The sequence below is a fragment of the Chiloscyllium plagiosum genome, unplaced genomic scaffold, assembly GCF_037043375.1.
Source record: "Chiloscyllium plagiosum isolate Xiang-an unplaced genomic scaffold, Cpla_swu_hap1 HiC_scaffold_14, whole genome shotgun sequence".
NCBI lineage: Eukaryota > Metazoa > Chordata > Chondrichthyes > Orectolobiformes > Hemiscylliidae > Chiloscyllium > Chiloscyllium plagiosum.
In genome coordinates this window covers 6,369,204-6,383,144 of record NW_028270152.1, presented here as the reverse complement: position 1 = coordinate 6,383,144, position 13,941 = coordinate 6,369,204, and the positions used below count along the sequence as shown (strand labels likewise).

Below are 13,941 nucleotides of genomic sequence, written 5' to 3'. Positions count from 1 at the left end.
TGCTGGAGATCAGAGCTGAAAATGTGTTGCTGGAAAAGCGCAGCAGGTCAGGCAGCATCCAGGGAACAGGAGAATCGACGTTTCGGGCATAAGCCCTTCTTCAGGAATCCAGGGATTAAAGTGAGCAGGGGAAAGTTTAGGGGAGAAGTGTGAGGAAAATTATTTTACACAGAGTGGTGGGTGCCTAGAATGCACTTCCATTAGCAACGTTTAAGACATATCTTGATAGATACATGAGCGGGAGGTGAACAAAGGGATAGAAACCACGTGTGGGCAGTAAGTCAAGGGTCTGAATAAAGATGAGGAATTGGTGCAAGCTTGGTGGGTTGAAGGGCCTGTTCCTATGCTGTGTTTATTGTATTGTATGACCAAATTCCTTTTGTTTACATAAAAGCAAATCCTGAGTATTTAAGTGTGTAGCTCCTAGCACATGGAAATGCATCTTGCTACTGGCAAGGCTGATCATTTTAAATTGCTTTCTGGTGTAACTTTTGGCACAGTCGTTATTGTAATAAATTATTTTCAGTATGAGAATCACATTTAATGGTGGTTATACTTTTTCTGAGATTTGCAAAAATAGGCTGGTTGAATACAGTCAGTATGTTGCCAGCTGTGAATGGTCAGTGGACTTGTTGTTTCATGCAGCCTGCCAGTCATTGGGACGTCCGACCTACATACACCCATCCCATTGGCACTGGAACTCACAACACATTGCTTATTAGAATGGTAGGCAAAATGTTGTTCTGACGTGACATCAGCATACTGAGTGGAGAGATCACTTGTGAATTTACTGCATTGTAACAATGTGAGACGGCTTGCTTCAGCTATTGTTCACATTTTTAAGACCCCTTCCTCTTGCAGGGTAATCTGAGGTAAGACTGGGCACCATTTCAGGGCCAAAAATAATGGATGTAGATACTTTAATGAGTGTTTGCAATACACAATGAGTGATGACTTGATTGATATATCCATCATTCTGCAAGATAGTTTTGATATGCCCTATCTCTGCATCATGTATACATGATGCACAGGTAGCTAGGATTCTATTCCTGAGGTTGTCAATAAGATTGATCATGAAATGTGTGGGTCTGCAGGAATCCCAGTGTATATTGATCAGTGAACATAGACTTTCAAATGATAGCAGGAAGGAACTCATTTTCAGATTTCCCATTTCATACATTGAGGAGTAGGAGCTCATTTGATGCTCCATTTCAATGGAGTTTATTAAGCTGTGTAAATAAAGTCTTTCGGCTTTGAATTGAAATATCATAAAAGTGTCACATACATATTGGAAGAATGTGACGTGGTAAGAGGTTGGTGATCTTCCATTGAAGATGTGTTTTTCACAGTAACCAACAAAGCCATTCACAAAAGCTGGGCCTATCGGGTATCCAATGGCAGCAACATCTATTTGAATGTACATGATATCGGTGAAACGGAACTCCACATCAAGTGTTACTAAGTTCATGAGTTTGAGCACGATTCAGATACCAGTTACAGTTGTCACGGTATAGTGGTATTGATTGAAGATTATTTGTTTCTTTCAATGGTATGTTGGTAGATAAGTTGGCAATGTCAAAAAAAGCATGAGGGTGTGCTATTGTCTTGTATGGTCTTTGAAGGTGAAAGAATCTTTAATTGGGTATATGGAAAGTTCATTTGGAACTAGTTACAATAGCTCACACTGCTGTTTAGCCGACGCATATTATTACATATATTAGGCCATTCTTCAGTCTTCTGTCCTTGAGTAATATGCCCTGGGCTGTTTATATTTTCCCATTGAGCATAAGGTGTCAGTTCTGTTTTTATCTGAAATGACAGTTGAGCTTTTGCACCTTATATCCCATTGTTGTCACTAATTAGATTGTGATAGACAAGAAAAGTATATTCATTCTCAGACTTGGTCGTCTTGAAATGCTGATTCAAAAGTAGTCTTTTACTTAGATTATTAATAGGGAAGTAAATTCTTCTGCATCATGGCATTTTAAAAGCTTTTTATTTATTTTGACTTGGCATGTAATTCACTTGTCGGCTAAAGCTCAGTTGCTGTCGTTCTTGCTTTTCTTGTCAGAAGGTTGTTGGTTTGACCCTTACTGCAACTTGATTGTGTAATCTGGACTGACAATGCCAGCAATTGGATTAAATGTCCTCTCTTTGTGGAGTACATTCTGTGTAATTGGGACCTTATAATTGTGAATAAAGGTGAGATCAATTTAGAGATTCATTCAGTGAGATTTTTTTTTCCCATAGGATGGCAGTGGGGATAACATCCCTGACCACAGCAATCTAAAGACTGAGAGACTGGAATCGGGCACTGCTTATAAATTCCGAGTTGCTAGTATAAATGCTTGTGGACGGGGACCATTCAGTGAAGTCTCAGCTTTTAAAACCTGCATGCCAGGATTCCCAGGTGCACCATCTGCCATCAAGATCAGCAAGGCAAGTATTGATGGTTTTAAATCCCAACTCCAATCTGAATTTTGACGTCTGATCTTGAACCAGAATAGCCATTGAATAATTGAAAATAGTTTATTGTTTGAGTGGCCTTACACTCAATTTCTCCTGAATGCTGCTACATTTTTGTCAATGCTCATTTTAAACATCATTCCAGAGCAGAAGCCTCACTGTAGGGCACAGCTATCTTCAGAGTTGGGTTTTTCAGATTTTTGAAATCTCCCTGATATAGCTGTGGTGAGCAGTGTTGTCCGAGTCTGTATCTCTTTACTTCTCCCTATTGGTTGACTGAGCTGTCATTCTATTTCTGTTGCTGTTAACAAATACTGCTGATGCTAAACTTGGGCTGGCCTTTTATCTTTAGTTTAGTTTATAACCCACCATGTTCTCCAAAATGCACTCATTTTAATGCAATCAACCTTACCAATGGGTTACTTGACTGTGGGCAGCATAACTGGGTCCAATTTTATCCAAATCAGATGTCAGTTTGGGCACTCCCAGCAAAGGGTGGTGGATCAGGGTGGGTGACCTCACTGGTTAGCCCTCAACTGATTCCACTTGCCCCACCATCCCAGAAATACTCAGCCAGATGGTAACTACAATATGGCTTAGCCCTGCCACTTGCTTCTTTCTGTTTAGCCACTCTACCAAACACCTGTTGCTGAGTATTTACTGACCCAGGAGTGATTTAATCAAGAATAGTCAGTCAAGATTGTGCAAGCTGCTTACACAAAGATGTTGTCATTTTCAAACCAGATAATGTCAGAAGCTTAATGGTTGACTGTGAGAAGTTCAAAACCAGCAAAAGCTGATCATTTGATACCTTCCATCTATTTAAAAAAGAAATTGTGTGTCACCAATTGTGTATTTCTAAGCTCACAATTACTTTGCTTGCAAAAGAATGATTATGCTACTAATGCAGCACCTAGTCTATACAGAACAACATTCCACATGTAATAGGAGAAAGACTAAGCAATTCAACTACTTTTGGGCAATATTGGGAGGCGGGTGGCTGGGTGCATTGTAGGTGGCAGTGACATGAATGAGTGTAATGTGGTAAAGAATTCCTCTGGTTTTAATTAGTGCCATGGAGTTACTTGAACGTGCGGATAAGGTTTAGTGTTCCATTTGAAAGATGCCGCTTTCAAATTTGTCCCTTAATACTATACTGGAATTATGTGCTCGAGTTCCTGAATTTGAACTTAAATCCATTAATTCAGAGGTATATGGTTCAATAATTTCCTTTTGGGGAAGAAGATTTACCATCCTTGTGTATTCAGACCTATTAGCAATGTGGTTGTCCATTGTTCGATGATTTCAGAGGGCACTTAAGCTCCCAGGTTATTAAGGCAATTCACCACCACCTTTCTGAGGGCAATAAGGGATGAGCAATAAATAGATTTACCATCACTGAATTCCTCCACTATCAACATACTTGGGGTTACCATTGACTAGAAACTCAGCTGGACTCACCACACAAACACAGTGGCTACAAGAGCAGGTCAGAGATTAGGAACGCTCCTAACTCCCCAAAGTCTGTTCACGATCCACAAGGCACCAGTCAGGAGTGTGATGAAATACTGTCCACTTGCCTGGATGGGGGCAGCTCCAACAACACTCAAAAAGCTTGGCACTATCCAGGAGAAAGCAGCCGCTTGTTTAGCACCACATCCACAAACATCCATCCACTCCCTCCATCACTGATGCTCAGTAGCAGTATTGTTTCCTATCTACATGATGCAATGCAGCAATTCGTCAAAGACAAGTTTCTCTCCAAGCCACTCACCATCCTGACTTGGAAACGTATTGTTGTTCCTTCAGTGTTGTTGAGTCAAAATCCTGGAATTTCCTTCCTAATAGCATTGTGGGACTACCTACAGCTAATGAATTGCAACAGTTCAGGAAAGCTGCTCAGTACCACCTTCTCAAGGGCAACTATGGACAGGCACTAAATGTTGGCCAGCCAGCAATGCCCACATCCCATGGGTAAACATTTTTTTAAAAATGCGAGCCTAGTCAGCACAGTGGCTCTGCCCACAGTGCCAGAGACCCAGGTTCAATTCCCGCCTTAGGTGACAGTCTGTCTGGAGTTTGCACATTCTCCCTGTGTCTGCTTGAGTTTTCTCCGGGGGCTCCCGTTTCCTCCCACAATCCAGAGATGTGCAGGTCAAGCGAATTGGCCATGCTAAACTGTTCCATAGTATTAGGTGCATTAGTCAGAGGTAAGTGTAGGGTGGGGTAGTTACTCTTTGGAGAGTCAGTGTTGGCCTGTTGGGTCGAATGGCCTGTTTCCAGACTCTGGATAATCTAATCTAATCAGTCAGTGTTGTGCACGTTGCGTGAATTAATTCAAAGCATCTGATTCCAATAATATCCACTGCTAACTTCATTTGATCACTGCTTGTACCACAAAGTGTTAAGAACACCAGCATTCGAAGCAGAGTATTAGTGCCAAAAGATTAGGCAGGTTATTAATTACTGTTTAAAGTATTTGATTAGCAAATCATGTGTGCAGATCAGTTTTGTATCAGTTGATAATGTTATCTGGACTCTGAGCCAGATCAATCCCTGATTGTTTTATGTTTATAATAGGGGATTTTTGAAAATAATTCAGAATTTCATTTAACGAGATTGGTAATTACAGATAATTTTTTTTATATAGGTTGCTGAAGGTGCACAGCTCTCCTGGGAACCTCCTGCTGTTACTTCTGGCACCATCATTGAATACTCCGTGTATCTGGCACTACCAGGGTCACAGGCAGCAGATCCCAAACCTGCAGGGACTTCCCATCTGCTCTTCGTCCGTGTTTACTGTGGACCTGTACCCAGCTGTCTTGTGTCTTCATCAAACCTAGCAAATGCACACATCGATACAACCACAAAACCTGCTATAATCTTTAGGATAGCAGCCAAAAATGAGAAGGGCTATGGGCCAGCCACCCAGGTCAGGTGGCTGCAAGGTGAGCTGGGATGATTCCATATTATTGTGCATGAAGTGAGCATCAGGTATAAGCATGAAAAACCTGCAGTCTATAGCTCCATTGTACATTTATTCTTTTAATAATGCTTTAAACATAATGTTGCAAGGTACTTCACAGGAGCTTGTACAAACATGCAGTAATCGGATACAAGACCAAAAGGATGAACGAGAGGTAGGGCTTAACAAGCATCCAATGAGAAAAAAGAAGCAAAGAAGTTTAGGGAGGGAACTTCAAAGCTTGTTGTGCAGGGAGAACAATAAGGGGATTTGTTGGATGTTTTTAGTCCAAGTTCAAATTGGGTAGAACTTTGCTGGATAAGGGATTCCAGGGATATGCAGAAAGGGTAGCTAAATGGAATTGTGGTACAGATCACCAACTGTCTAATACGATAATCAAACTGACTTGAGCAGAATGGTGTGCTCCTGTTTATTTTTCTTTCCCTCCTCCCTTCATAAAATGCAGAGTTGTGTGGGTTGCTGTTCCATTGTCTACCTTCACCTATTGCTTCCTCCCGTCCATGAAACCAAAACACTCAGAGAGCAGCAAATGGTACTTGCCATTTGCCATTCAGTTCTCTGCTTCCCTTTTGTTTAGTTCAACTCCTTTCCAATTATCAAGTTAAGTAGCTTTTTTCTAGTTGAATAAGAAAATACATTGAAGCAATATAGAGTCATGAAGATATACAGCACGGAAACAGACCTTTCAGTTCAACTCATCCGTACTGATCAGATATTCTAAATTAATCTAGTCCTATTTGCCAGCGCTTGGCCAATATCCCTCTAAACACTTCCTATTCATATACCCATCCAAATGTCTTTTAAATGCCATAATTGTACCAGCCTCCACCACTTCCTCTGGCAGCTCATTCCATACTCGCACCACCCTCTGTTTGAAAAAGTTGCCCCTTAGGTCCCTTTTATATCTTTGCCTTCACACCCCAAACCTATGCTATCTAGTTCTGGACTCACTCACCCTAGGGAAAAGATCTATGTCTATTTATCCTATTCATGCCCTTCGTGATTTTCTAAACTTCTATAAGGTCACTCCTCAACCTCTCGATGTAAGACATTTATTTCGAGAGCCTGAATTCTCTACCTCACCTTATTTCACTTGTAAAGAATTGTTTGTCCATATTCCAGCATTTTGTATCTGTTCAAAGTTGTTCACGTTGTGGCAGTTCTCCACAGGAAGGCTTTATTCGCTGACTTAGACAGCTAGTTTCAAAGTCGACTGTTTTTCAATGGCTGAGTTGATAAATCCATCAACTGGTTTGACACCAAAATATATAGAGCGAGGCATCTGATTCATTCCAAATCTAAGTTGGCTGATAAAAGAGCATAGAGTCATAGAGATGTACAGCACGGAAACAGACCTTTCGGTCCAATTTGTCCATGCCAACTAGATATCCCAACCTAATCTAGTCCCACTAGCCAGCACCTGGTTCATATCCCTCCAAACCCTTCCCATTCATATACCCATCCAGATGCCTTTTAAATATTGCAATTGTACCAGCCTCCTCCACTTCATCTGGCAGCACATTCCATACACGTACACATACCATGCATGAAAAAGTTGCCCCTTAGGTCTCTTTTATATCTTTCCCCTCTTACCTTAAACTTATGACCTCTAGCTCTGGACTCCCCGACCCCAGGGAAAAGACTTTGTTTATTAATCCTATCCATGCCCCTCATAATTTTGTAAATCTCTATAAGGTCACCCCTCAGCCTTCGCTCCAGGGAAAACAGCCCTAGACTGTTCAACCTCTCCCGATAGCTCAAATCCTCCAACTCTGGCAACATCCTTGTCAATCTTTTCTGAACCCTTTCAAGTTTCACAACATCTTTCCAATAGGAAGGAGATCAGAATTCGCACGCAATATTTCAACAGTAGCTTAACCAATGTCCTGTACAGCCGCAACATGACCTCCCAACTCCCGTACTCAATACTCTGACCGATAAAGGAGCTATGAACCTGCACTCCAAGGTCTCTTTGTTCAGCATGACTTCCGAGGTCCTTACCATTAAGTGTACAAGTTCTGCTAAGATTTGCTTTCCCAAAATGTAGCACCTCACATTTATCTAAATTAAACTCCATCTGCCACTTTTCAGCCCATTGGCCCATCTGATCAAGATTCAGTTGTAATCTGAGATAACCTTCTTCGCTGTCCACTATACCTCCAGTATTAATGTCATCTGCAAATTTACTAACTATACCTCTTATGCTCACATCCAAGTCATTTATATAAACAATGAAAAGTAGAGGACCCAGCACCAATCCTTGTGGCACTCCACTGGTCACAGGCCTCCAGTCTGAAAAACAAACCTCCACCACCACCCTCTGCCTTCTATCTTTGAGCCAGTTCTGTATCCAAATGGCTTGTTCTCCCTGAATTCCATGTGATCTAACCTTGCTAATCAGTCTCCCATGGGGAACCTTGTTGAATACCTTACTGAAGTCCATATCCACCATTCTGCCCTCATCAATCCTCTTTGTTACTTCTTCAAAAAACTCATTCAAGATTGTGAGACCTGATTTCCCACGCACAAAGCTGTATTGACTATCCCTAATCAGTCCTTGCCTTTCCAAGTACATGTACATCCTGTCTCTCAGGATTCCCTCCAACAACTTGCCCACCGAGGTCAGGCTCACTGGTCTACAGTTCCCTGGCTTGTCCTTTCCACCTTTCTTAAACAGTGGCACCACGTTAGCCGACCTCCAGTCTTCCAGCACCTCACCTGTGACTATCGATGATACAAATATCTCAGCAAGAGGCCCAGCAATTATTTCCCTAGCTTCCCACGAGTTCTAGAGTGCAACTGATCAGGTCCTTGAGATATATCCACTTTTATGCGTTTCAAGACAGCAGCACTTCCTCCTCTGTAATATGGGCATTTTTCAAGATGTCAAATTGCATTTAAACAGTATCTTTCACAACTTCATGATATACCCAGAGAACTGTACACCAGTAGCATTGTTGTAATGAATGAAGAATGATAGCCAATTTTCACACATCAATGAGAAAATAAGTAGAAAATATATTTTATTGATGACATTTGTTGAAGATAAATATTGTCCAAGACACCAGAGGGGACCCCGTATCCTCTTCGAAATAGTGCTATGGGAAGCTTTGTTCTGCCCCCTCATCCAAGAGTTAAATAATAAAGCCTTGATTTAACATCTCATCCAAAAAAGCACCTTCAACAAGATAGCACTCCCTCCGTACAGCACCACCTGGATTATGTCTTCAAATTGCTATAGTTTGATTTCAACCCACAACCTTCATATTGAGATGTGTGTTATCTATTTATGGTCAGTACCTAAAATTAGTTTGGGGAGAAGGGAAAAGTTGATTTTAACAAGTTTCTGTTTCATTTTTTAGATACAAGCAAAGATGGAGCAAGACCCGCAATTAAGCGATCTGTTGCATCCTCTGATGAGTGAGTATTGTGGAAACTGCTCCTGTTAAGAATTCAATTAAGGCTCATTATGTGCCTCCTCACACAATGGGTTGTTTACATGTTTCCCCAGTTAGCCATTGAATCAGTTATGTTGCAAAGTTAGGAGATAATTTGAAATATTGGACTTAAAGAAAATACATATTGTATCAAATACATTCAAGGGCTCTTCTGAAAGTGGGATTAATGCAAATTGAGGTAATGTGGAAGGAGCATTTCTGTGTGTCTCTAACCCCATGCAGTACATGTCCTGGGAATGTTTAGGGACAGTACAAGCAGAGCTTTACTTTCTGTGTGCCCTGGCTAACAAATTGACTGAAAGTCTTCATCCTTTTTTAGGCCAGAGCCAAATCTAGAATCAATGGCACTTAAGGATAACAAGCAGACCATCCACTTCTCCTCTTACATGATTAAAAGCTGACTTCATTCTAGATCTGTGTTTTGTGTCTGATTCTTCATGTTGAGTATCAACAGGCTACATAGCTGAAAATCACAGCCCTTCCTGACCATATCCAGAAGAGGCAATCCCTTATTGCACCACCAGAAATGGAAAATGAATTTATTTTGCCTCTTTCCCTCCTGTGCTGAGGTCAGTTGGAATGTCCATGTTATTGCTGAGCCTGAGATCAGCTAATGTGGTTCACACCAGGGGCACTTGTGATCTGTTCAACTTGACAGTTCAGAGGTGCTCCAAATCGGTCTTGCAACAGGTCACCAGCAAGAATTACAGGAACCAAAATTTCTCTGATCAAGGTGGTGAACTGTTACCAAAAAAAATTGTTGAGTTCTTTTTCTGGAAAGGTCATTTCAAAGGAGTCAAAGACCTGTTTTCTTGAGGGTTTTAACTTGACCTTTTGAGTAACCCATTTACTTTTGTTTATAAGGTAATACAAACTTGAATTCCTTTTGTAAGATTAACACTCATTCTCTTCTCTTCCTTTCACTGGAACAGCAAGCTAATAAGCGTGAATAAGAAGCCAAGAGGAGATGGGTCCTAAATTCCACGTGCATTATGAACTTGCGCCTTTTTATTTTAAATAACTAAGAACTTGACTAGATTCAGAACCTACTTTGGTATATCGGCACACCACCCAGCAGGAGGATTTTGCTTCAGAAGAACCAAGTCCTTACTTTTATTATTGCTCATTTTAAGAGGACAAGAATCTCATTTGAAAGTACCTGCAGTGAACTGATGGTATTATTTGAAGGAAAGACACCCTGTTGTATTGAAGTGTATTTACCTGCCAAATGATCCAAATCGCCAAACGTATTTTATTGAGATTTCTCATCAGAGTACTCTATTTTCAAAATCTATAACTGTCTAGTTCTTCCTCATCATCCCACAGCCATTTTCAAAACAGCAATAATTTCTTCCAGCATGTCATGTGACTGTCTCTAACTCATTTTGTTTTGACAACCTGAAAATCCTGAGACCAGAGTGTACATCCAGCATTATCAATGATCTTGCAGTCTTTAAAAGGAATTGTTATTTAGAACTTCAAATGACCATTTCTCTCTCGTAGACCTAATGAGGATAGAAGATTACTAGCTTTTTAACTTTGTAAGTGAACTGTTGTGTCTCTTTCTCTGTCATAGTGTCTCTCCCTTCCTCTCTCCTTTTTACTGCCCCCTCAATTCCCAAAACTCTTAACCTTTGAATCCTGAACAAACATTTTTCAATTTATGCATCTTCACTCCATCCCCAAACCCAACTTAATGCTTCAGCTGTCTCCTGCTTAAATATGTGTGTGTGTGTGTGTGTATATGCTATTGCGTTATACTTATTAGAGGGAATTGTGAATATCTAAAATGTTATGGTTTGGTTTGACACTGCCACTGGACAATTCTGTCATAGGTTTACACAAAAGGAAACTGCAGTGTTTGCTGCTTGTCAGGACCGTTGGGCCATGTTTTAGAGTGAGTTCAAGTTTTATATTAAATTGGGGTTGAGAAAAGCGGTTTTAACTCTGACCAGAAATGAAATTAATTCAGGCGTGGGTTTTTATGGAGGATGCTGAAGTTTTGAACCTTATAACATGTACAGTTCTAAGATTGTCTGAGGTAGCATCCCTCTGTTTGTCTGTGGTCGGTGTGCTATTGAGATGATTTCTGATGTTAACTCAAATAACTTGCACCATCCCAGACTGACAGGGAGAAGCATAACATGTATTTGTGTATGGGTCCCGCCATTCTTCATGTTGTTCTCAGCCCTTGAATATGCCCTCTTGTTCAGAATCTTGGTTTTCTGCACTTGCCCCACAGTTCTAACTTAATTGTGATATAAAAGGTTTGAGATTGAGATTAGGTTTGAAGGGTGGCTAGGTAGGCAAAACCAACTTCCCTGCTTTACTGTTGTGCAGCCATGTCACAAGGAAATAAATGACATTGTGACTGGATCTGTGTATACAACTGAAGCAGTCTGTGGCATGACTGTATGGGTGTGTCTAACCTTTTCTTTGATATGTAGGGCTGTGACCCGCACGCACATTCCCATGATCACATCACCTGTTTTCAGAATGGTCTTTGTGCGTGTATCACATTCCAATGAGTCGGGTCATGGTTGGGAAGATTTGCCAGTTGGATTGATGGGTATTCACACAGCCTACATTTGGCAAGGAGTCAGGGAAGAGGACCAATAGATCCAGTATTCAACTACAAGACCTCTCCTGAGGTACTAGGTGGTTCCACAAGGGCTCCGAGGAATTTTGACTGGCTTTGATGGTCACCCAACAGTAACTGCTGGATCTGGTCAGACCACTCTGGGCTTCAGTACCATGCCTTGATGAGAGTGTAACATTTGTTACTTAGACTCATGAAGAGCATAAATTAATGGCAGCAGATGTCTGAAGCCAAAGCCATGTCAGAGAATCATAAGGGAGAATTGAGGTGGGAGGGACTTTTTCTTTTAGCTTTCATGCTCCAACTTTGAATAACCAAATGTGCTCAACTTCACATGTACTTTCTGTTCATACTGTAAGCATGCAGCACTACCTTTTGTTTTCCAAATCCTTTCACTTTTGTATTGGGTGGGTAGATTCTTTCCAGATCAATGTCTTGTACTCTTGTCTCTCAGATTTTTTTCACATTTTGGTGCCATTACACTAACGAGATCTGTCCTGCATTGACATGTACCTTCATCCCCTCAAATAACTTCCACCTCCATTGAACATATACCCATTAGAGTCTGTACTGTTGTATTAATGTATTCCAATGTGATATAATTACAGACCTATACACACCACTACCATATCCCAGTATTAGAAAGCAACTGATCTGTACCCTGGCATTTTATAGATCCAGGTATTCTGTCCAGGTACCAATGTGGAAGAACTATGTGTGATTTGAATCAGGAATATTTAGTTTCAAATGAATGAAAATTTCACCTATCCATTGTTACTCTGTACCAAAATCCTGAGCATCTTGCAATTTATTCATAAGCTACATTTGACTTCTGATGAAAATGGAATTTTTAAAAAGTGTATACATATATTTATATGGATTTAAAACGATACCCTCCAGGATTGTTCCCTGTGAAAATATGACCCATCTGTTCTGAAAGCAAATACTTGTCATTGGGCAAAACCTTGATAATGTTTTACTCTTTTTTTTCATGAAGCTCCTACAGAAGAATCCAGCATATTGGAAACATCCAAGTTACTGCTGGAATAAGAGCCAAGCCCCATTTCAATATTTTTGTTTCTTATTCTATTATAAATAATCATTTCTATTTAACTATCAGGGTAAGTGTGGACAAGGTTGGGGGATGGTGTGAAGCATTGCAGTCCTCAGCTATGGACAGCCACTCATTTCGTTCAGCAAGATACTCCGAACAACATCTCCAATGCAGCATAATAATTGCCGGGGTTTTGTTTGTCGGTGCATGGAAACCTAAGATTTTTAAAAATATACAATAATTAATCTGCAATTTTAACCTATATATCAGTCTGGGAGAAGGAAAAATGCTGATGTTTTCTCCCACTATCTTTTATTTCTTTACAAAACAAAATATATTCAATGTGTCCATCTAAATTTCATAATTTTGGAAACCGTACATTTTAATTTTCTGGATCTCTTCTAGATGTTGATGTTCAAAGGGTATACCCCTCCCACTGGTCATATGCTAGAAGTCTTTTGCTTAAGCTTTCAGGAAGATATCCTATGGTTTATTGTTTCTTTTGACAGGTAGGCCACTGGTAAGATTGGAAGGGTTTTGGTTATCTTGAGAGAGCTGTTCTCTCTGTACAGGGTATGTCTTTAAATGATGCAAAAAAAAAAGGCCCAAGTTTGGCTCAAGTCATTTTGTAATATTGTGTACAGCTTGGATAGGAAGTGTGCTAATGTGTTTTTTTTTTAAAGAAAAGGGTTTTGTATAGTTTTTACATGTTTAAACTGGGCAGGGAGGGAGGTGGGGGGAAATGCAAGTAGTTTAGAATTCGCTCTCCAAAAGATGGTATTTCCCTCTTTCTCCCGCCCTGAATTCTGTATGTAGCTATGTTTCCCCATGCTGTGAAGTTGGTACCATTTATATGTACTTCTCTGCTGCTTTCACCAGTTGTAATGAATTTATATTTTTTTGGATTTAAAGGAAAATGCGGAAAAAAACATTGTCCATTGTAGAAAAGTCAAAATATAAATCATTTTGCTACCTTTTTGTGCTTTTTTTTTGAATAAAACCTTTTTTGAATAAACATTTTTTTGTTTCCCTTAACTTAATCCTCTTTCTTTTCTTGAATCTATATTTTCAGTTGTCTTGGTTTGATGTCTTTGTTTGTCCCTCCCCAGTGTTGTCCAAATGCCCTAGGTGAAAACAATGTCTGCAGATGCTGGAAACCAGATTCTAGATTAGAGCGGTGCTGGAAAAGTACACCAGTTCAGACAGCAACCAAATGCAGGAAAATCAACGTTTCGGGCAAAAGCCCTTCCAAATGCCCACGTTGAGAAATGTATCCTGAGGCTTTGAAGTATAGCTGAACTGTGTTGGCATTCAGGTCTAAAGTTCATTTCAGCAACAACTCTGATATTGTAATCTACCCCAAATTATACCCCCCCCC

General features: G+C 40.3%; 1 protein-coding gene across 1 annotated transcript in view; it reads left to right on the top strand.

Annotated features, from left to right (window-relative positions):
* LOC122558798 (host cell factor 1-like) overlaps positions 1-13,598 on the top strand; it is a 117,392-nt gene extending 103,794 nt beyond the window's left edge. Inside the window, exons 23-26 of the mRNA XM_043707576.2 lie at positions 2,251-2,439; positions 5,117-5,414; positions 8,815-8,872; positions 9,843-13,598. Of these exons, the coding sequence (XP_043563511.1) occupies positions 2,251-2,439; positions 5,117-5,414; positions 8,815-8,872; positions 9,843-9,888 (591 nt within the window). The 3' untranslated portion in view covers positions 9,889-13,598. The remainder of the gene's footprint in view (positions 1-2,250; positions 2,440-5,116; positions 5,415-8,814; positions 8,873-9,842) is intronic.
* The last annotated feature ends 343 nt before the right edge of the window (positions 13,599-13,941 follow it).